The following is a 24,165-nucleotide window of genomic DNA, read 5'->3' as shown; positions in this document are numbered from 1 at the left end:
GTGAAGCAGCATTTGGTTACGGAGAAGGCAGCTGCTGTTGCTGTTGTTGCGTCTCCTGGTGTATCTGGTGCTGCTGCTGGTGTGGCTGCTCCTGTTTCTCCTCAAAAGTCCAGGCTACTGCTGTATAAGTTTCTGCCATGCTGCAGTGAAGGCTGACAGTAGGGAAGTTGAGATGAAGGTGAGTAAACTCCAAGGTAGTTGAAAGTAACTCCAAAAAGTTGACATTGATTATACAAGTAGGGAATTCGGGCTCTCAGAACTAATCCTGCAAGCACAAGCCTTTCACTGTGGTTGGCCACAAGCTTAGTGATTTCACTCTTTAAAGGTTTCCCAGAATATCAAATTTATTAAGCAATCACTTCCCACAGTGCACTCGACTTGGTGACCCATGGTTAAAGCCAGAATGTTGGGTTAAATTCAAAGTTCTCATATTTTAACTAATTTCTTGATAGCTGCATGGGTGTTCCCACTCGCCTGCAAACCCACTCGGGTTAAACCCAGAAGTGGGTGGGATCATGTTGGGTTCCTAACCCGACACCACTTTCAGGGATTTAACCCTGTACCTGAACCTGAACCCACTCCCCTTGACAGTTAAAATTCTGCCCTATATGTCTAGAATTACTCGTATATTGTATTCCAAAATATAATTTTCTGAAAAATTTATGTAATTTGTATTTGAATGAATCCATGCTAATTGCTTCCATTGTCTCCCCTAGGGAATTTGTTCCATAGATTGACCACTCACACACTGAAATATTGAGCGAATGTTAACACTGGTGAGCATGTGGGAGTTCATAGAGTCTTAACTTAAATAGGGAAAACTCCAAGTGCAAAGAGAATCTGGCTCCAACCTGCCAACTTATGGGTTTTACGGAGGCGGGACAAAAGGCAAGCACCTAACCCATTTCCAGGAGGCAGGTTTGCATTCTATCTAGGTTAATGAGGCTAGAAGCTCTGATTTGACCTGCTTTGGCTTTGAGAAACCCAGAGGCCTGATGGAAGGTGAAGACAGCTTTGGAGAGAAAGTAAGTGCCTTCATGGCACTGCTTGTGGGCCAGGAGGAGCAGCAGTGTTTCCCCCAGACCCCATAGAATCAGTGTAATGATCTGTCATTAAAGCGGAAGTGGAGCTCCTGTGAGGAAGTCATAGCTTTCAACATTTTTTTCACACTTTGAATTTAATGTTTTCCAGCTGTTTGATAGTCTTCTCATGAGAGGACTGTCTATTCATTTATTTAGGTCATCGATGATATTATCAGCATTTTTTCCTTTTTACATGTATGAGTAAATTATTTGGTTACGTTACAACACTGACTACACTTCAAAAGTAAAGCGCTTTGAGACATTGGGTGGTTGAAAAGTGCTATAGAAATACAAGTTTTTTTTCTTTCTTTAAAGTTCCTGTCTAAAGCTTGCTCACTTCAACATCATGCTACTTCAGCTAATTAATCAACTGTCACTGGTGGAAACGGAGGTGAAGTTTTGTACGTAGACGATTATTATCAACATACCATTCACCTATTATGGTTGCAGAGCTTACAGGTACCATAAAAATCAGATTTGCTCAGGGAAACATCACATAAAATTTGGCTGCACAGGAATGATAATGATGATGCAATTAGATAAGGCCATAAAATCCCAAATAAAATCCATGATTTTGCATCTAGAAGCATAGATTACAAAGGTGAAGAGGTAATATTGAACTCCTACAAGATGTTAGGCCACAGGTGGAGTGCTGCGTGCACTCCATAAACTTGAACTCATCCAAAACTCTGCTGCCTGTTGCCTAACTCACACCAAGTCCTGTTCTCCCATCACCCCTGTGCTTGCTGATCTACATTGTCTCCCAGTCAGGCAACAGCTCAAATTTTAAATTCTCATCTTTGTGTTGAAATCCTTCCATGGTTTCACCCCTCCTTTGTGGGATCGGAATTCCTCCCCCCAACTGGACTTTAAAACTGGACTTTGTGGAGTATGGGGAAGGAACCCCAACCCCCAAGGACAATAGTACTGTGAATGAGAGCTAAAACTCAACACAAAGCACAGAGGCAGGCTGCATTCCAATGGGTCAATTTCAAACATTCCAACATCACAACAGAACTGATACTGTTAAAGGACTGGAATTTGGGACGTTATCATAACAGTGACACAGCATAACCACCATCATGTAACCCAATTAAGTAATTGGGGAGGCCATTGTTACAACTAACCGGCCCCAGACCACAGCATTCACTCCTGTCAAGACAGGAGAGAAACCTTTTTCGTGTATATCAGTTCTGGAGCCTGGAATACCTCACCTTGGTGGAGTTCCTTGTTCTCGGTCATGGAAATAACATCAGCGCTAAATGGATCTGTCTGGACCAGGCAGGTAACAGACGAAAGAGATTAAAAGGTGCTAAGTGCTGATCATCCAGCAGGATGGCTTCAAGAGATGTGTTTATGATATTTCGATAAGAATCATCATAAAAAGGACAAGCTCACAAAATCTGGCACTGCAGTCAAGAAGGAGGGTCAGGAACGGTCAACCTGGGTCATGGACCTAAAAATTCTCACTGGAAGGATTAACTGCGTGGAGGATTGTAAGTTATCAGCCAAATCCAAGGGATATTTGAGGCTGAGAGTTTAAAGCAATTTTAACTGTAACAACCAAATCCTGGGAGTTTGGGGTTTTGAATTGAGTGAATTTGCGGCAGAAACGTGGGGTTTTGCCTGTGGTTTTTCGAAAAAGGTTTATCTTATAAGTCGTAGTGAATTGTATGTTTGGGTGGGAGCCGAGGTTAAATCGTGTAGGGATTTAAATCGGACTAACCAATCAAGGTGTCGTATGGTGTCCTTTAAATTAGTTTAGAGGTCTTTGTATCAGGGTGTTAGGAGGGTTTTAATAAACAAGTTTGTGGTTCAGCCCAACCCTTTGCCTGTGCAATTCGTCCTTTATAAAATCCTAAAGTCAAAAACTTTCACTAAGGGGGGAAACGGGAGCAGGAACCTCTTACATATCTGCCGACCGTGGCAGGACTTTAAGGTCCAGGACAAATTATGGACAGGGCCAAAGGTAAGAAATCTTCAATCGGGGATAGGGTATCTAAGTATGTGGGAAGTAAGTTAAACTTTTCTGCATCATGGGTGCAGGAACTGATGTGCGCTGACTGTCTGGAGAAGCAGGCAATGGAATGGGTGGGTAGTAGTGCACACAAGAAGTCAAAGGAAAAGGCAGTCTGGCTACTGTGTATGCAGATGCAGATTCAAATTTTAACAGAGAGGCTCAAGCAGGTACAGGAGGAAAAGGCGGAGTTGGAAAACAGAGTAGGTGATAGAGCCGTGGTGGATCGACAGGTGGCAGAATTAAGCAGTGAAAGGCAGGAGAGGAAAGCGCAGGAGGAGATTTCAAGAAGCACAGTACAGTATTTAAAGTGTCAGGTTACAGAGAGTAGGAGAGAGTGCCAGGCTCAACATGATCAAAGTGCCAGGGATCTGGAGAGGGCTGGCAAGGCTGAGGGGCAGCTGAAAGACATTAAGGCAGCTTACAGGGTAGCTCAGAGTCGGGCATATGAAGAGGCTGGCCACGGACCCTGTAGGGAAAGGATTCAGAAGCTGACTCTAGCGTTATCAGGGGCCGGGGTATGGCTTGTCTCATGGCTCTGGGAGAAGGTGGTACAGACTGCAATGAAGAGGGGAAAGAGCCCGATGACAGGATCCAGTACAGTGGGAGTTGGCGGGCTCCTGAGGCACCAGGTCCACCGAGACTGCCCCCTACGACAGCAGAAATTCGGCCGCCCTCAGCAGGCGGCGGTCCAGTGCCATTGCAGAGTGACTGTGGTTCTCTATACTACCCTACAGTTACAGGAAATGCTAGCCAGTGTGCCGAGGCTGAAGCACGGAGGGGACGCCTCTGTCCACTTCGCTAGCATAAAGCAAATAGGGGGATCAACAATTGCGATGAGGATGAGATTAAAAAGCTGATCTTGTTCTCTCTGGACGGGAAGTTGTACCAAAGCTTATCTGCGGCCACTAAGATGGGAGGGGGCAATGTAAATGGCCTGAAGGATGAGATTTTGGTTGCGTTGGGACATGGTCAGGGCAGCCCGTTCTTACAGGTCGAGCAGACTCGGCAGTTGGTGGGTGAGACACCGGATGCGTTTGCGGACAGATTATGGCTGATATATTTGAAGGCTACAGGGGGAAACCAGGGCCATTTGCAACTGGTAGGGGCCTCCAAAAACTATTGGCTGAGGACCCTAGTAGCCCACAGCCTGCCACAGATCAGAACGATGGTGGAGTCATGGTTTGACCCCGAAGACCTGACAAACACTGAGGCAGGGGTACTGAGGAAGCTGACCCGAGTGTTTAAAGCTGACCTGGGGGGAGGAGCTCAAGCAGAAGGGAAAGGTGCATGAGATGAAGAGAAGCAGGGGTGGCAGAAGAGAATGGAAGCAAGAAGTGGGTAGTGGGGACAGGGCATGTTTTAACTGTGGAAAGATGGGACACTGGCTCAGGGAGTGTAAGTTCCTGAAAGGGGGGAAACCAGGATATGAGGGTTCCTCAGGACCAAAGCCTGGAGAAGTAGAGGTGGAGAAAGAGGAGGTAAATGGGGGTTCCCCAGGGTCGAAACCATGGGCAGTAGAGGCAGAGAAAGAGCAAGTAGAAGACCCAGTGAAACCTCTGGTGGCCGCATTACAGCAAGTTATAGACAAGGGACAGGGAAAGGTGCTTGGATTGAAAGATAATGGTTAGAGGAAGTTAATCGGAAGATTCACATGGTAGATTTAAACCACTGTGTGAACAGTAAAAGGAAACCTTGTGGGGATGTGAGTGGGTTTAGTTTCTGTTTGTGTGTTTTATTAGGATGTCCTGTTTGATTATGAGTCTGTGCTCCAGTGTTCCGTGTCTGTCACTGAGTGGATGTTGGAAGTGTTAAAATCCAACTGTGCTGTGTTCTTGTGCCGAGAGAGAGAATGACTCATGTCTCTGATTTGCAAGCCAGTGTCTGTGTCACCTGAAAGTTGTTTAACCCCTTATGATCTGTTTTTGTATGTGATTTTAAAATAGTTGGTTGTTTAATGTGTTTCAAGAGGTGTTTTTTTTAATTAGTGTAAGTGAGAAAGGAGTTATGATAACATGGATATTGGACTGTAAAAAAAACCGATTGTGTTCATTGTTCTGAGAGAGAATAAGATATAGGGGGTTTTCTCCCATGCTGTGTGAGGCTGCTGTTAGGTTTAAATTTTGTCTGAAGTTGTACTGTGAAAATTCACCTTTTTCTTTGGGTTCCTACTTACAGCTTCAAAGGGGACCTTGAAGAAAGAAAACCTGAGAACCCAGAACTTAAGTTATTTTCTTTTGTTTCTTTGTAAAATATGTGCTATGTTAATTGATTTAAGTTGATGAAGTTTAAGGTGTGTGCATGGAGATTGCAAGTGGGAAGCTTCCAGCAAGAGAATATGTGTGTAATAAAGGTTTTGTGTGGAGGATGTATGTCTTAAGTTTGTTTTCTGAAATTGTGATTTTGTAGTCTTAAGTTTTACGTCTTTTGGGTTAAAGGGATTTCACAATGGGAATTGTGACCTAGTTAAAGGGGGACTGTAATGGAAATGTGTTCGAAGTTATAAATTCGAGTTGAAATTTCTGATCAAATTTCAATTCGTATGGAATTTTGTTTTGTTAAACATGTGGGGATTTTATTCCAGACAGAAATTCACACATGCGAGTTAGGGATTGCAATTTAAAAAAAACACACTCAAACTGTGTGTTTTAAACTCAGATTGCAGGAAGAACAAAGGATCATTTGACAAAGGGAATTTAAAGGGTGAAATAGGACAATTTGGGTAAATGTTTTTTTTAAATAAAGAGGTTTTAAGTTTTGAAAAGGGAGTTTTCTTTGTTTAAAGGCAAGACCTAGAGAGCGGGGCGGTACGAAGGAGCTGTCGGACACCCCGACCCAGGGTGCCCTGGACGCCTCCCCACACACCAACCCCGAGCCACAAGAGACCCCACCCTGATAGGAAGAGGGAACGCGGTAATTGGGGCATCCCATGTAAATTTGTACATAACCAAAGTCTGACCTGTGGAGGGAGGACCCCTCACAGAGTAGTGCTATTTTTCTTCCTTTTCTCTTTTCTGTAGAAGCAAATCAAATCCAAGAACATGAGATGGGACGTACCCTGTGGCTGAGCATGGTGGGAGCTGGACAGACAGATCAGGGCGACACCGAGATGTCTTTCACCTACAGGTGTATGGGGGGAGCTGGACCCATCGTAACACAGGGGGGCAAGACAAGGGCAACCATATAGTCCCATGAGGGAAAGTGGCCGTGTTGGTTGGTGTCCAATTCGACTAAATACTCCAATTCCACTAGATACCAGTTCGGTGAAGTATCAATGCCCTACCAAGATTAAATATTACAGCCAGCAAGGTACAGGTGAAAGAGGGAAGGCAAGTATGCCTGGAGTGCCAGGGTAGCATCTCAGTGGGATGGTGGTGGTGGTTGCGAAAGATGGATTGGACTAAGGGTGATGTAATAGGGATTGGGAAATGACTCTTTTAGATGAGTTACTGGGACAAAGGGGGGAGCGAAATTGTGTTGGGACAAATGGTAGAAGGAGGAGCAAGGGATTTATGTGTGTGCGGGGGGGATCAGGAAATAAATGCCAGAAGGGGGCAGCCATTGCTTTCAAACACCAATGGCAGGATTCTGGATCCAGACTGGACTAGACTCAGAATCTGGACTCTTGCATGGTCTCAGATTCCCCAAACACCGTGAATGCTAGCAAACTGATAGCACTTGGAAAACAGCCCCCACCCAGGGCCCCAAAGGCCCAGGTTATAGAAGTCAAATGTCCCCTAACAACACTCAGACCCAGAAACAGGTTGGTGCTAATTCTAACAGGGAAGGTGTTGTACCATGATGTGCACAATGAGACAGCATCTGTTGCCCTCAATTTGACGGACATACGACTGCCCCGGTGGTGCCCAGCAGAGATGGAGAAGCTATATGAGAAGTTGTTAAAGGAAATGTTCCGACAATTCTATGAGCTAAATTACGGGGACAAATATCGGGAGGATTTGTATGAATTGGACAGTAACAGGCACACTAGTTCAGGAAGAGGGAGTTGATCAATGACGCAGCCACAGTGATTAATACAGGGACATCACTGATCAATAGTTTAGATAGTGCCCAACTCCAATTGCAGGTCAACACCTTGCAGGATCAGTTAAAGAAAATACTAGGGGAAGGTAACGAGGTCGAAGGGCAGGAGTTACGAGAAAACCAAGTCATGATAATCCACCTGAAAGAAATAATAGCTGAGCTGGAAAGTCATGCCCAGACTATAAACAAACTGATAAAAGGAGACCAGAATAGAAACATAGGAGCAGGAGTAGGCCATTCGGCCCTTCGAGCCTGCTGCACAATTCAATATGGGCCACCCAGAATGATGCGTGCGTTATGTACAGTGCATGGTTGCTAAATGAGGGGCACAGTAATTTGGAGGATTTGAAACAGGATTGCCTACCATCTTGGGTCGACAACAGACACTTAAGGGTTATGAGCACCCACGACAACCTCATGAACCCATGCCAGCTCCGGTTGGCCTCTGAAGCGTACCCAGTTCCAACTGACTGTGTCGAGTATAACCAAACTATAATGGAGGTAGTTCTCAGGATGCCAATAATGGGCCAGCGACAACGGCTGGCGCCAGCATACCAAGCACAGAATGTTGGGGTAATCCGAAATGAGCTACACATGCGGCATCAAAAGGCCCCTCCGTATGTGGTTAAATGGGGGAACTCCATGTCTGGCACGGATCTAAAGGGGTGTCAGGAAAGGGGTGCACATGTGCTGTTGTGCCCATACCATATGATCGATTTCAGAAGCTGCAAACCCCATCAACTGTACTATGGAGGTGATGGTTCAGGACCATGTTCCACCTCAGGTGGCATATGAGGGCAACGGGACACACTGTGTTACCACCAGCGTGAGCTGGTATAGGCTAAACAATGACACCTGGTGCCCCATCCAGGATCCAACCATCTGTTTTAAGGCCCTGATGGAGGTTCAGATTTTGTAGGAAAGGATCATACCTTGGTGAACCTCACCATAGGCAGTGCTCTCTCAAACCTCCAAGAATTTGGTATGATATTCCATCCCTGCCTGAGCATCTCACGAAATTGGTGAAGGAGGTGGAACTGTCTCAAAAGCACTATGACACTCTTGAACAGAGGAACAGAGACATGGGGGATGATATTAGGGAAATAGCCTCCCCACCCTGTTGGGATATTCGTTTCAATATTGGAATTCCCTCTTGGATTCGAGTTGTTTCGCATTGGTTGTTGTTGGTGCAGTTGTTGGTGATTGTACAAATGATTGCAATATTGTATGTGTTAAGATTGTCGTGTAAACTGAAACGAAAAACCAAAAGGCAAAACATAGGGAAATGGTTAAGAAGGGGTTTGATAATGGATTCTAATGTATGGATAGTGATTTGGCTGAGGCTCACAATTCCTGTAACATGACAGAAGATTTAATTGGAGGTAATATCTCTGGTATTCGAAAGGGGGGAGATGTGGGATCGCAATTCCTCCCCCCCCCCAACTGGACTTTAAAACTGGACTTTGTGGAGTATGGGGAGGGAATCCCAACCCCCCGGACAATAATACTGTGCATGAGAGCCAAAACTCAACACACAGCACACAGAGGCAGGCTGCATTCCGATGGGTCAATTTCAAACATTCCAACATCACAACAGAACTGATACTGTTAAAGGACTGGAATTTGGGACGTTATCGTATCAGTGACACAGCATAACCACCATCATGTAACCCAATTAAGTAATTGGGAAGGCTCCAGACCACAGCATTCACTCCTTTTTCATGTATATCAGTTCTGGAGCCTGGAATACCTCACCTTGGTGGAGTTCATTGTTCTCAGTCATGGAAATAATATCAGCACTGAGTGGATCTGTCTGGACCAGGCAGGTAACAGAGGAAAGAGATTAAAAGGTGCTAAGTGCTGACCAACCAGCAGGATGACTTCAGGAGATGTGTTTATGATATTTCGATAAAGAACATCATAAAAAGCACAAGATCAAAGTGTTTGGCACTGCAGTCAAGGAGGGTCAGGAACAGTCAACCTGGCTCGTGGACCTACAAATTCTCGCTGGAAGGACTAACCGCGTGGAGGATTGAAAGTTATCAGCCAAATCCAAGGGGTATTTGGGGCTGAGAGTTTAAAGCAATTTTAAGTGTAACAACCATATCCTGGGAGGGTTTGGGTTTTGAATTGAGTGAGTTTGGGGCAGGAACTTGGAGTTTTGCCTGTGGTTTTTCGAAAAAGGTTTATCTTATAACTATAGGAAGGATGTGATTGCACTGGAGAGGGTGCAGAAGAGATTCACCAGGATGTTGCCTGGGCTGGAGTATTTCAGCTATGAAGAGAGACTGAAAAGGCTAGGGTTGTTTTCCTTAGAGCAGAGAAGGCTGAGGGGGGACATGATTGAGGTATACAAAATAATGAGGGGCATTGATAGGTTAGATAGGAAGAAAGTTTTTCCCTTAGGGGAGGGGTCAATAACAAGGGGGCATACATTTAAGGTAAGGGGCAGGAGGTTTAGAGGGGATTTGAGGAAAAAAAATTTCACCCAGAGGGTGGTTGGAATCTGGAACACACTGCCTGAAGAGGTGGTAGAGGCAGGAACCTTCACAACATTTAAGAAGTATTTAGATGAGCACTTGAAATGCCATAGCATACAAGGCTATGGGCCAAGTGCTGGAAAATGGGATTAGAATAGATAGGTGCTTGATGGCCGGCACGGACACAATGGGCCGAAGGGCCTGTTTCTGTTCTCTATAACTCTATGACTCATGGTGACTTGTGTGTTTGAGTGGGAGCCGAGATTAAATCGGGGAGGGATTTAAATTGGACTAACCAATCAAGGTGTCGTGTGGTGTCCTTTAAATTAGTTTCGAGGTCTTTGTATCAGGGCGTTAGGAGAGTTTTAATAAACAAATTTGTGGTTCAGCCCAACCCTTTGTCTGTGCAATTCGTCCTTTATAAAATCCTAAAGTCAAGAACCATCAGTAAGGGGGGAAACAGGAGCAGGAACCTGGGAAACAGGAGCGGGAACCTCTTACACTTTATCTCTGTAACCTCCTCCAGTCCCATAACCCTCTGAGAACTCTCCGTACCTCCAATTCTGACCCATTGTGCATCCTCAAATTCCTTTGCCCCACCAATGGCAGCCGTGCCTTCAGCTGTCTAGCCCCTATGCTCTGGAATTGCCTTGCTAAATCTCCCTGCCTCTCTACATCTCTCTCCTTAAAATCTGTGTCCTAATATCTCCTAAGTGACTCGGTGTTAAATTTTGTCTGATAATAATCCTGTGAAGCATCTTGAAATGTTTTATCACATTAAAGGTGCTATATTTAGGTAACTTGTTGTGTCACATTTTAGGCTCCCATTAAGAGAAAAGAGTAAAACCAATGGAAAGGTGTTGCATTGATTCACTAGATGCTAGTGGATGAGGGGTTACAATTATAAAGAAAGACTTGAGAAATTAAGCTTCTTAAGTTAGGGTTCCTTTTAACCAGAACCAACAATGTTCGGCACTGACGTAGTATCTAACCCTAAATCTAATCCAAAACTTAGCTCCAACCCGAACACTAAATCTAACCCAAACTCTACACCTAACCCTGAATCTAACTCAACTCTAACCTCTGATCTTAAATCATGGGCTGAATTTTCAGGGCTCCCCCAAAGGTGAGAACAGAGATGGGGAGACCCCAAAAATACCTGCACTGGACACCGTGTCAATTTCAAGGCACCAATCCTGGCACTGGCAATAATCATCAGGGTGGGGGCAGGGCGGGACAGGAATCCCACTCTCCTCCCAATTGAGGCCACATAAACTATTTAAAAAGCTCATTAAGAGCTAGACAGGGCTAAATTGTGGCGAGTCGAAGAGACTTAGTAGTTGGCAGGAAAAAAGACAGAGGCGCAAGGGGAGAGCCAACTGTGCAACAGCCCCAACAAACAAATTTCTCTGCAGCACCTGTGGAAGAGCCTGTCACTCCAGAATTGGCCTTTATAGCCACTCCAGGCGCTGCTTCACAAACCACTGACCACCTCCAGGCGCGTATCCATTGTCTCTCGAGATAAGGAGGCCCAAAAGAAGAAAGGGAAAAGAGCTTGTTGAAGGAGGAGGGTGGAATATTTAATGGGGCCCATGGACTTCAGAAGCGTCAGTTTCTGAACAGCTGAAGGAAGGCAAAACAGGGTGGGGAGCCAGTCATAGTTGCCCCAGGGTATCACCACAGCCCCATAAGAGGGTCAGTGGGACAAGGGGGAACTGGGCACTTGGCAAATGTGTGCTCTTGGCGCTGCACAGGTGGCATGGAGAATGGGCTTAGCTATTGAACGGGATCATCACGCCCCCGACATCGGAGGTGCAGAGGAGCAAGAAGCAAGACTGCCAATTACCGGTAGAATGGCTACCTGTCTAAAAGGAAGGCTGCAGCTGGCATTGGGGCAGGACAGCCATATTTTGGTCCCAATGGTGATGAGGGGCAACACCATCCGCTGGAAGGATGAAACCCTGGGCTTCAGGAGAGCACAGAAGAGGAAAGAGGGCAGGAAGGCATCAGAAGCCATAGCCTCAACATAGGATCTACAGCTGAAGACAAAGCTACCTGGAGATGACTGCGACCCAGTGTCAGAGGAGATTGCAACTCTCCAGGCAGGTGGTCACTTACAATTGTGCCCTCGTCGTCCAAGACCTTGCATCTCAAAGTCAAAGTCACTGTGGCTTCGAACATCTTTGCTTCTGGCTCCTTCCAAGGATCAGCTGTGGACCTTGGTGGCATCTCGCAAATGGCTGCACACCACTGCATCTCGCTGGTCACTGATGCCCTCTTTGCCGGAGCTGAACAGCACATTCATTTGACGACGTATACAGCCTCAGGGGGACAGAGGGCAGTGGGTTTCACCTCCATAGCTGGATTCCCCCAGGTGCAGGGCATCATCAGTTACACCCATGAGGTCATCAAGGGACCCAGCGACCGGTCAGTCAGATCCATCAACAGGAAGGGCTTCCACTTCCTCAACGTCCAACTGGTCTGCGACGACAACAAGAGCTTCCACCATGTGTGCACTCGCTTTCCTGGCAGCTGCCATGACTGCTTCATCCTTTGCCGGTCCAGGCTGCTTCATTCCGACCCCCAAAGTGCATGGATGGATCCAAGGGATATCCCTTGAAGAGATGGCTACTCACCCCTCTGCAGAAGCCCTGGACAGAGGCACAGAGGTAATACAACCAATGCCACCTGCTCACGTAGACCACCACTGAACAGCCCATTGGGCTTCTGAACAAGTGATTCTGGTGCCCAATCCGGTCGTGTGATGCCCTCCAATACCCTCCTGCAGGGGTCTTGGTCATTTTTAAATTTTTCTTTAGAGATACAGCACTGAAACAGGCCCTTCGGCCCACCGTGTCTGTGCCGACCAACAACCACCCATTTATACTAACTCTACAGTAATCCCATATTCCCTACCACCTACCTACACTAGGGGAAATTTACAATGGCCAATTTACCTATCACCTGCAAGTCTTTGGCGGTGGGAGGAAACCGGAGCACCCAGCGAAAACCCACGCGGTCACAGGGAGAACTTGCAAACTCCGCACAGGCAGTACCCAGAATTGAACCCGGGTCCCTGGAGCTGTGAGGCTGCGGTGCTAACCACTGCGCCACTGTGCCGCCCCACATGAACGCAGTCCACTGCTATCATAAATTTTACAGTCGAGTATCCCGCATTTGGGGACATCGCAGACGTCAACACACCCTAATTGTGATGGTCTACTGTGCTGTCCATAGCATGGCCCTCAGAGAGGTGTGAACCTTGAGGACAATGAAGGCCTGGAAGGAATCAGCTCATCAGGGGAGGAGCAGGAGCAGGAGGCGAGAGAGGAGGAGGAAGAGGAGGCAGGGAGATAATGCTGAACAGGGAGGGCACTCCTGCTGCATGACACGGTGGCTCCCTCCTGCCACCCTCCTGGAACAGGACCACCCTCCTATCACTCAGCACCTCCAGCATTAGATCCAGGTCGACATCGATGAAGCGAGGGTCTGCCCTACCCCAGGTGCCAAGCCTCCAGCTCCCCTGTGACATCTCGCTTCCCTTTGGTGCATTGGAAGCTTTGGCACAAACCGTAGATCTCTCTCTTAGGACAACCAGGAGCCTCAGTTTTGGCTATTGTGGATGTCACTCCCACACTTCATCTGATCCACCTCCATTCCTGGCCCCACTGGTTCAAAGTGGACTGGAAAGCCATTTCCATATGAATTAAGAGCTTCTCCACACGAAAATCTGAACTTTAATCAGCTTGTTCTGGAGGCAGGTTTCTGACCCAAAAACGGACCTGACTCCTGTTTCCTAACTCTGCGGTCAAAATTCAGCCCTATGTTTCTGTTGGAAAGGTCAACAGATTACCAATACTGAAACTGAGAAAAAGAAAGTAAAGAAAGACTGGCATTCAACGTTCCCTGTGATTTTCATTTTAGTGCGCATTGATTTGTTGACGTACACAGGCCCTTAAAATTGTTTTGCGAGGCCACGCAAGTGCAGAACACCACCATCTGCAACTTCCCCTCTATGCCACATACCATCCTGACTTGGAACTCTATCGCCATTCCTTCACTGTCACTGGGTCAAAATCCTGGAACTCCCTTCCTAACAGCACTATGGGTGTACCTAACTCACATGGACTGCAGCGGTTCAAGAAGGCAGCTCACCACCACTTTCTCAAGGGCAATTAGGGATGGGCAATAAATGCTGGCCTGGCCAGCGACACCCACATCCCATGAATTGAATGAAAAAAATATTTTAAGAGATCAACTTGTGCGCGCTGTGTGCAGGCAATTTTGACATGCTGCACTGTCACATAGCTGTGCAGCTTACTGGGAACATTGCTCGCATTTACATAGCACCTTTCACAACCATAGACTGTCCCAAGCACTTTACAGTCAATTAGGTACTTTTAAAGTGTATTAACTGTTGTCATGTAGGAGATGCAGCAGCCAGTTTGTGCACAGCAAGCTCCCACAAACAGAAATATGATAATGACTAGTTAATTTTTTTTGTGATATTGATTGAGGGATAAATATTAGCTAGGACACCGGAGATAGCTCTCTGCTCTTCCTCGATAGTACCATGGGATTTTTTTACATCCACCTGAGAGAGCAGATGGGGCCTCAGTTTAATGTGTCATCAGAAAGACGGCACCTTTGATATTGCAGCACTCACTTGAATCTCAGGTTTGATTTTTGTGCTGAAGTCCTAGAGTGGGACTATGAACCCACAATCTTCTGACTCAGAGGCAAGAGTGTTACTTGGCTGACCCATGGCTGACACAAATGAGGAAAGGAGCCAGCTCAAGGAAGTGCATTCATACAAATGAAACTGTGTGTAATGATGTTGTTGTGTGCTGGTTGGTGACCCTGACAACAACTGGTGTACAGGGCCATCATGGTATGCACCCAGACACATTTTCTGAATCAACAATCAACCAATCTCATCGGTGCATCCCTGCAAAATATATAATCACCATTATGTATGTTTTGCATGCAAAGCTATACCTGTGAATGCCAGCATGCTACTCAGTTGCAATGACTATCTTAACTAAACTCAATCTTGATACCCACACAAACACGCATACTTCCACCAGGAGACTCTGGATTGTAATCATGAGTCAGAAATCAGTCCAATTTTTCCATCCCTATCTAGGGGTGAGGAGGGCAATTATGTGGCCCTTTTCAATACTCTGGCTGAAATCAAGTAACTCAGCACAGATCTGGGATCAAACCTGAGACTTCTTTGGTCTTTATTAATCAGCTACTCATGGCATTAAGCAGCAGGGGCATCGGGAGGGGTAGATATTCTCTGCTGAAGATTTATTTTTGGAATTTATTTGTTTTAAGAATATTTTTTGTCAGCTGCATGATTCAATTTTAGCAGGCCTTCTACTGCTGACATGTCTACCACCACTGATCTCCGAGCAGGCCCCGGTTCAATGGCAGTTGTAGGGGAAGGCAAGAAAAATGGACACCTTCCTCGGCCCCACATCCCTGCCTCACTTCAATGCAGCATGAGTCAGGCAGTCTAATTTTCTGTGGCAAGAAAAAGAGGAAAATTGAGGGACTAGTATGGGTGGCCTCCCCAAGTGATTTCCTTTGATTATTCACCACTATACTAACTGATTTCAAGTGGATGAAAATCCAGCCCAGTATCTCTTATAACAAATCTTGGTGTGGAGTCACTAGCTGTTATCAAACAGTTTCATAACTAAACGGAGAAATGATACAAAGAATTTTTAGCAGGGTTTATCATTAATAAGGTAGCACAATATCAACTCTTCTGTAACAAAATTATTCTTGATTAATCTTGTATAGGTGATGTTACAGCTCTTGTCTTACACATTTAAATCTCCATAAATAAAGAAATAACTTACCAATAAAGAAACATGCAGATTATTCCTACGGTGATTAACAATTGAACCATTAAAGTGAGATACACTTTTCTAATGAAAGCTGTGAAAAGAGTAAAGAATAGCATATATTAGTCTTTGTCAGAAAGAATAAAAGCTCTTTCAAGATAATCCTTTTTTAAGTTGTTTAATGCTCCTTTAGCCCTCATATCTCCCTGTGTCACAGACCCTCCTCGATCTCTCTGCAACCATGGACACGGTTGATAGCACCATCCACCTTCAATACCTCCTTTATTGTCCAATTCAGTGGTTCCATACTTATCTGATCATATCAAGAGCTTCTCCAGCAATAGCATCTCTTCCTGTCACTCCACCATTACTTCTGGAACCCATTGTCAACATCATTCATAGATGTGGGATAAATGTGGGGTCCACATAGATGTGGGGTCCACTTCCACACATAAGCTGATGAAACTCAGCTCTATTGCTCTCTCACCTCCTTGGCCCCTCCAACACCTCTGTGCTGTCAGACTACTGTGTGACATCTGGTCTTGAATGAGTAATAATTTCCTCCAATTAAACTTTGGGAAGACCAAATCATTGTCTTTGGTTCCTGCCACAAATTCCATTCTCTTCCCAATAATTCTGATCCTTCCCCTGACCACTGTCTCAGGCTGAAACAGACTACTTGCAATCTTGGTGCTCTATTCATCCCTCACTGAATCTTTGATCCCATATTCTCCATCACAAAGCCCACCTGTTCCCAATTGTGTAACTTTTCCCATTTCTGCCCCTACCTCAGTTCAACTGTCACTGAAACCCACGCATCTATCTATGTTTTTGTCACTTCCAGACTTGACTATTCCAATACTCTCATTGCCTGCCTCTCATCTTTCATCCTTCATAAACTTCAGTTCATCCAAATTCTGCAATTTGTATCCTATCCTACACTAATGAGCAGACAAGTGACAATGGGCAGACAAATGGCAGATGGAATTTAAAGCTGACAAGTGTGAGGAGATGCATTTTGGCATAAGTAATAGGGTGAGGCAATATAGACTTAATGGCACAGTTCTAAAGAGTGTACAGGAGCAAAGGGACCTGGGGGTGGATATGCATCGATCTTTGAAGGTGGCAGGACATATTGAGAGAGTGGTTAGCAAAGCATATGAGATCTTGGGCTTCATAAATAGAGGCACTGAGTACAAAAGCAGGGAAGTTATGCTGAACCTTTATAAAGCTCTGGTTAGGCCCAAACTAGAGTATTGCATCCAGTTCTGATCACCACACTTTAGGAAGGATGTGAGGGTCCTTGAGAGTGTGCAGAGGAGATTTACCAGAATGGTTCCAGGGATGGGGGATTTTAATTACAAGGTTATGGAAGAAGCTGGGGTTATTCTCTCTGGAGCAAAGGAGATTGAGGGGAGATTTGATAGAGGTGTACAAGATTATGACAGGCTTAGATAAGTTAGACAAGGAAAAACTGTTCCCTTTAACTGATGGTGCAAGGACTAGGGGACACAGATTGAAGGTTTACGGCAAGAGGTGCAGGGGGAACGTGAGGAAGAACTTTTTTACGCAGTGAGTGGTAATGAACTGGAACTCGCTGTTCACAAGGGTGGTGGAAGTGGAGACAATCAATGATTTCAAAAGGAAATTGGATGGGCACTTGAAGGAAATAAATTTTCGGGGCTACAGGGATCAAGCGGAGGAGTGGGACTGATTGTATTGCTCCACAGAGAGCCAGCATGAACTTGATGAGCCGAATGGCCTCCTTCTATACCGTAAGTGATGCTATAACTCTATGACTCTATAAATCCTGCTGATCCATCACTGCTGTTCTTGATGACCTACACTGACTACTGGTTTCCCTTCATCACAATTTTTTAAAATTCTTCTCGTTATGTTTAAATCCCCTATGCTTCAACCCTCCCCATCTCTATAAGCTTCTCAAGCCTTACAATCACCCAAACTCTCCATTCCTCTAACTGGCCTCTCGTGCATCCTTGCTTTAACATCGCCATTGGCAGTCGGACCTTCAAATATTTAGGCCTCACAATCTGCAGTCCTTTTCCTAAAGGATCTGGCTTTCCCTCTCCCTGTCCACCTTTAAAACTCACCTCTTTGACCAAGCTTTTGGTCATCCCTCTTAATATCTCCTTCTTTTGCTCAGTGTTCATGTTTTTTATTACACATCTGTGATGTGCCTTGGAATCTTTTCTGTGCTACATAAATTGTTGTTGTTTGCTTGTTAAATGAGAAGGCTTAAGACAATAAGAGAGATTTGGGAGAAGAGAGCTAGGAACTGGATGGTAACGTGTTAAAGGATCTTGATGAGGAAAGGGAGGTTGGACATGGCATGATAGTTGGAAGGACAGAGTGGTCAATGATGTTTCTCTTCAAAAGGGATACATACTTTTGAAGGAGAAGGGAACAATGTCTGAGCATCGGAAACTATTTATGATGTTGGTGAGCAGTGGGGCAAGTTCAGGAGTTGGGTGGTGAGGAATCATGGAAGCAGGAAGTGGATCTCATTCAGGAGCTGAACCTTGTGAGGGTTGGATGGAGATGGGGATTCAGGGGAATTGGAGTGATATGGGGAAGAGGCTAGAAGGAGACCAAAGAAAATGAGGAGGAGATGATAACTGAGGTGGCCACATAGTCTTCATCTTTGAGCCAAAGAGCTCAAGCTCTTGCAACAAAAATGAATCGGGTGGGACTAAAGGGTTAGAGGAGACAATTAGTTACTGAGAAAAGGAGTCTCAGATTATCTTCAAGTATGATTCTGAAGTAATAAAGCAACCAAGTAATGGAAAGCAAGACATGGCATTTCTTGAGTTCTGATGAAAAGTCATCAACTTGAAACAGTAACTTTGTTTCTCTCTCCACAGATGCTGCCTGGCCTGCTGGGTATTTCCAGCATTTTCTGCTTCTATTTCTGATACTTTTTGTAATGGTCAAGTTACATCTTGCATTAGATGATCAGGCCAGTTGTTATACCAAGTGTGCTCGACTTTACAGTCATCAGACCTTAGGGTGCAGAGGTTAAACTGTACCTGGAGAATGGCAGTGGGAGAAGATTGTGAGTAACTTTCAGACTTTGAGAATGTCAACAGCTGGTTAAAATCACTCTGCAGTATCTGTTATTTATTATGGTGTATAATGCTAATTTTATGGAGTGATAATTTTCAATTTTGATTCTATCTACATCACAATGACGCTCACTTTGAAAGGTTAATAATTATAATTTGACTGCAAGTTTTCTGAGGGACAATTTGCAGTCAGTTATCAGAAAATGTCATGGCTAGAGAGCATGCTGAAAATTTGCTGCTGGAAGACTTCTTCTGAGTGACTATGTTCGCACCTTTTGCACTTGGTAATGTTAATGATATTTTAATTTATGTCGAAATCAATTCCTGCAAATAATTAACAATCAAAACAATTGCCCCGACATTGCAACTAAAATTATCAGCAATTTCAGATGTATTTTGCTTTTTTATGATACAAAAGATCCTTGAGATCTTTGTGATTGTTAGATGATTTGTATGTCTTACATTGAAAATTGTAAGTTTTACAGCATTTTAGATGATTGAATCACGATACTTGATAGCGATCCCAAACGTGTTCAGCTGCACTGAGCACTGTATTCTTTACCCACGAAGAGAGTGACTTACCTCTCCTTATGACTTTGTCTGAGAAGTTATTTTCATTGGCAAATTCATTTTGGTACTCTGGAGGTGCATTGTCTACTGATGCTGGAGGAGCCCCGGTGAAGGCTTGACATGGTTCATCTGCAGTGTGGTCCTGCAGTCTGTAGTCCTGCGGTGGATATCCTAGAGCAGGGTATTCCTGAGAAAGGTAGCCTGGTGGGTAGCCCTGCTGCTGACTGCCTTGAGAGTGCCCCATATGCGATCCTGGGTGGAGTGAATATGCTGGGGGGTAAGGGTACTCTCCATATCCCAATGCATCTTGTTCCATTACATTCACACGTGACATCTTATCCATTTCCAAAAGCAGTTGTATTGTTTCTCTAGATTGAGAATCATCTGAATTAATATACTTGTGCATCATAATATGCCTGAAAAGATTTTTAAAATTTCTGAAGGAGAACTAGAACATGAGCTACTCCAACATGGATTACCACATGTTTCACCTTCCTCCAATTCAGATATTTTCCAAAACGATTCTTTAATAAAAAAGGAATGGCTGTACTTACTGCGGATTTGTCACCGATCAGTAGTTCAAGTACAGCAAACTGCCTGCAGGTAACAACTGGTGTAAGGTACAAACCAATGCCTTTTGTTTACAATAGCTCTCCGTGACGTTTATCTGTTTCAAAGTCTCACGACCTGACATACTTCCCTTTGGTTTCCTTGGAAACTTTCAGTTCAATAAATTTCCACTGAAGTATCTCTGCAACCTTTGACATGAAGTAATTCTATTGACAAAGGAGAGAAAAAAATAGGCGATTTCAATTTCCCCACCCTGATTTCTCACTTCTCATAATTCTCAATTTTGCTAATGTACAATTCCATGAACACTGCTTATCCAATGGTACCTCTCTCAAATGATCTACCTTCATGTGTGAGTCCAGAGAATAAAGTTTGATGAGCCTTTCGACTATGGAGGGCATCAGAACCAAGTTCAAGTCCTGTTCTCATGTGATCAACACACAAATGCACTTCCTAGCAGGAGTTACTAAATAGTGACGCGGATCAAGAATACTAGCTGACTTTGCCCCTCAGTCCAGGAGCATTAAGCATAACAGAGGTGTTTCAGTTGCTAATGGATGAGCTAATGCAGCAATAGCTGCTTTTATATTGGATAAGTGCTGTGTTGGTACCATTGACATGCTGTTCTCCCTTCGTCAGATACAGGAGAAATGTCGTGAACAACAGATGCCCCTCTACATTGCTTTCATTGATCTCACCAAAGCCTTTGACCTCGTCAGCAGACGTGGTCTCTTCAGACTACTACAAAAGATTGGATGCCCACCAAAGCTACTAAGTATCATCACCTCATTCCATGACAATATGAAAGGCACAATTCAACATGGTGGCTCCTCATCAGAGCCCTTTCCTATCCTGAGTGGCGTGAAACAGGGCTGTGTTCTCGCACCCACACTTTTTGGGATTTTCTTCTCCCTGTTGCTTTCACATGCGTTCAAGTCCTCTGAAGAAGGAATTCTCCTCCACACAAGATCAGGGGGCAGGTTGATCAACCTTGCCCGTCTAAGAGCGAAGTCCAAAGTACGGAAAGTCCTCATCAGGGAACTCCTCTTTGCTGACGATGCTGCATTAACATCTCACACTGAAGAGTGCCTGCAGAGTCTCATCGACAGGTTTGCGGCTGCCTGCAATGAATTTGGCCTCACCATCAGCCTCAAGAAAACGAACATCATGGGGCAGGATGTCAGAAATGCTCCATCCATCAATATTGGCGACCACGCTCTGGAAGTGGTTCAAGAGTTCACCTACCTAGGCTCAACTATCACCAGTAACCTGTCTCTAGATGCAGAAATCAACAAGCGCATGGGAAAGGCTTCCACTGCTATGTCCAGACTGGCCAAGAGAGTGTGGGAAAATGGCACACTGACACGGAACACAAAAGTCCGAGTGTATCAGGCCTGTGTCCTCAGTAGCTTGCTCTATGGCAGCGAGGCCTGGACAACGTATGTCAGCCAAGAGCGACGTCTCAATTCATTCCATCTTCGCTGCCTCTGGAGAATGCTTGGCATCAGGTGGCAGGACCGTATCTCCAACACAGAAGTCCTCGAGGCGGCCAACATCCCCAGCTTGTACACACTACTGAGTCAGCGGCGCTTGAGATGGCTTGGCCATGTGAGCCGCATGGAAGATGGCAGGATCCCCAAAGACACATTGTACAGCGAGCTCGCCACTGGTATCAGACCCACCGGCTGTCCATGTCTCCGCTTTAAAGACATCTGCAAACACGACATGAAATCCTGTGACATTGATCACAAGTCGTGGGAGTCAGTTGTCAGCATTCGCCAGAGCTGGCGGGCAGCCGTAAAGACGGGGCTAAAATGTGGCGAGTCGAAGAGACTTAGTAGTTGGCAGGAAAAAAGACAGAGGCGCAAGGGGAGAGCCAACTGTGCAACAGCCCCGACAAACAAATTTCTCTGCAGCACCTGTGGAAGAGCCTGTCACTCTAGAATTGGCCTTTATAGCCACTCCAGGTGCTGCTTCACAAACCACTGACCACCTCCAGGCGCGTATCCATTTTCTCTCGAGATAAGGAGGCCCAAAAGAAAGAAGGTGCCATTGACTCCCAAAGGGCAGATCTTGTGCAGTTGGAGGCAATCTCAGGATAAATTTGCAAGGTTCACTAAAATTGCCTGCTGGGCAAAGCCAATAAAAAACAAATCTTTTTGACAGCCAGCCTTCTGGTTTTAAGATTTATAATGAATCAGGCAGTATGTTTACTCTTTAAGGCTTCAGGGCACCTGAATCTGACCCTTTGTATAGAACCCACCAGTGTTCTCTTATCTTGCGATCATCTTTTATTATCTCAGACATAAACTAAACAAATTATTTTGAAAAACTGATACTACAGTAAGAAAAGTGGTCCCTACAGCTGCCTTTACCACCTGGCCTGTGAATGTCATGAAAATAAATGTTTCGACCAGCTTTCTTAGCTGATCCATTATTTACCAATTTACAGCTAATTTTCTGGGAAAAAATTAATTCAGATTGTTCGCAGCTCAAACTAAAGAAAATGGTTGTTTGGTTCTTCTTAATGTTTACCTTTCTTAATGCATTTACATCAATTTAATCCCATTCTATACTGGGTTGTCTAATCAGTTCTGGGTTAAATTTTGAGGTAATTTGTCTTTAGAGATTGAAAGAAGGCTTCTCTGTTGGGAAAAAAAAGTGTTTTTTTCTAGGTATCTGTACTTCTGTGGAAGTTGGGGAAATCCAATATCCTCACTTTGCGCTAATTCTCCTGTTTTCTGCAGAAAGATAGTTTCATGGATTGACAGCTTCTGGATAAGGCTAGCAAATCTGTTTTACCATCAGATAACACAGTTTTGAAGTCCACTGTGGTATATGACTTGGGTTTTATTCATGGTACAACTAAACCAAACTACTAAACCGAATCTGTCATACTCTATGCTTTTATAATTGACAAATGATTGTTGCCTAGTACTTAATAGCACACTGTAGTTAATATATGGTGTACTTTTCATATTGATTAATTCTTTGCTCCCTTTATTAAAATTGTCCTGTTTTAGAAATGATGGGGTAAATTGTACAAATTGGCACTCAAAAGGGAAAACACTGTAATAATTTGGATAAGGGCAGTGCAGCATGAATGATTACCCATTCATATTGAGTAATTCATAAAATAGATCCCTGTATCTTTAATATACCACCTGAAAGAACATTCTAACATTTGGTGGATCATGACCTCTAACATATAATTTGAAGTAGTTAAGAGGGAGGTTCAGATTAATCAAAAAAAGATGGATTTGTTGGACCTAACAGCCTCTTCCTCTCCTAAAATCTCTTATGTTCATATTCACAGCATCAGATAAAACACATAAAGGGGCTTCACTTTGCACAGCCCTTACTATAACAAGCATTTTGTATTGTTCTTAATAGACCTGTTACTGTAGTTAAAATGTAACTTTGTTTTTACAGCACATGCTCTGTACCTTACCCTATGTCAACACAGATTTATATAAAGATCCTATGAACTGTACCTTACCTTGTATCGACCCACGTCTGTACAAAGGTTCATTGCCTTTTTAACAGTGGAATGTTTTCTTGTGTTGCTGTGTAGCGCTACTAATTATTAAAATAGCAGCATACACACACAGTGTACATGCACACAGTATTAGGAGCATTTTAATTTACTTAGTGCTTTTCTTTACATTTAATACCAACTGTTATGGGAAATAGATATAAAGGAAAGCAGCAGCAATTTTTATGAACCTTGCTGTTAATTTCTACTGCAGGCATCCATATAGGAACCAGACCGTTTAAATCCCTTCATGGCTTCACAATCCATTCCTCTGATTCTGTCCTTTGTGCAACTAGCAGATGTGACTTTTGTCACATAGGCCACATGTTCTGGAATTCCCTCCCTAAACCTCTCTACCTCTCACTCTTTTTTTAAGACTATCTTTAAAGCCAGATTCACCAGGATGGCCCCAGAGCTTAAAGGGTCACATTTTGAGGACATGTTGCAAAACCCTGGCTTGTAATCCTTGAGTTTAGAAGGGTGAAAGTGATTTAGTGCTTAAGGGATTCAGTTGACTAGATAGAAATTATTTCCTCTGGTGAGGAGATCCGGAAGAAGAGAACAATTAAAGATAGGGCATTTAGGAGTGAAATTAGGAAGCATGTTTTCACACAATGGGTAGTGCAAATCTGGAACGCTCTTCCCCAATAGCTGTAGATGCTGGGTCAATTGAAATTTGCAGGACTGTGATTGATAGATTTTGTTAGGTATGGGTATTAAGGAATATGGATCTCAAAGGCAGATAAATGGAGTCGAACTATAGATTAGCCTTGATCTAATTGGCTAGCAAATAGGTTTGAGGGGCTGACTGATGCTTATTTGATATTAAGCATCTTCCAAAAGGTTTAATTTAAAGGGTTGAGTCGTGGCAGGAGAGCTCAAAGCCATGGTGTGCTCCTCATGCTCGATGTGGGAAGCCGGGAACAATT

General features: G+C 44.4%; 1 protein-coding gene across 2 annotated transcripts in view; it reads right to left on the bottom strand.

Annotated features, from left to right (window-relative positions):
- The window catches only part of zgc:110410 (uncharacterized protein LOC553618 homolog), a 42,939-nt gene extending 23,188 nt beyond the window's left edge, over window positions 1–19,751 (bottom strand). For both annotated transcript variants that reach the window (XM_068051478.1, XM_068051486.1), the window contains exons 1-3: window positions 19,686–19,751; window positions 19,144–19,499; window positions 15,494–15,572 (exon numbers count right to left, since the gene is read on the bottom strand). In XM_068051478.1, the coding sequence (XP_067907579.1) occupies window positions 15,494–15,572; window positions 19,144–19,474 (410 nt within the window). In that variant the 5' untranslated portion in view covers window positions 19,475–19,499; window positions 19,686–19,751. The remainder of the gene's footprint in view (window positions 1–15,493; window positions 15,573–19,143; window positions 19,500–19,685) is intronic.
- Window positions 19,752–24,165: the final 4,414 nt, after the last annotated feature.

The sequence above is a fragment of the Heterodontus francisci genome, chromosome 2 (genome assembly GCF_036365525.1).
Source record: "Heterodontus francisci isolate sHetFra1 chromosome 2, sHetFra1.hap1, whole genome shotgun sequence".
Classification (NCBI taxonomy): domain Eukaryota; kingdom Metazoa; phylum Chordata; class Chondrichthyes; order Heterodontiformes; family Heterodontidae; genus Heterodontus; species Heterodontus francisci.
The sequence above is the reverse complement of the archived record's forward strand: the minus strand, read 5'-3'. Positions and strand labels throughout refer to the sequence as shown.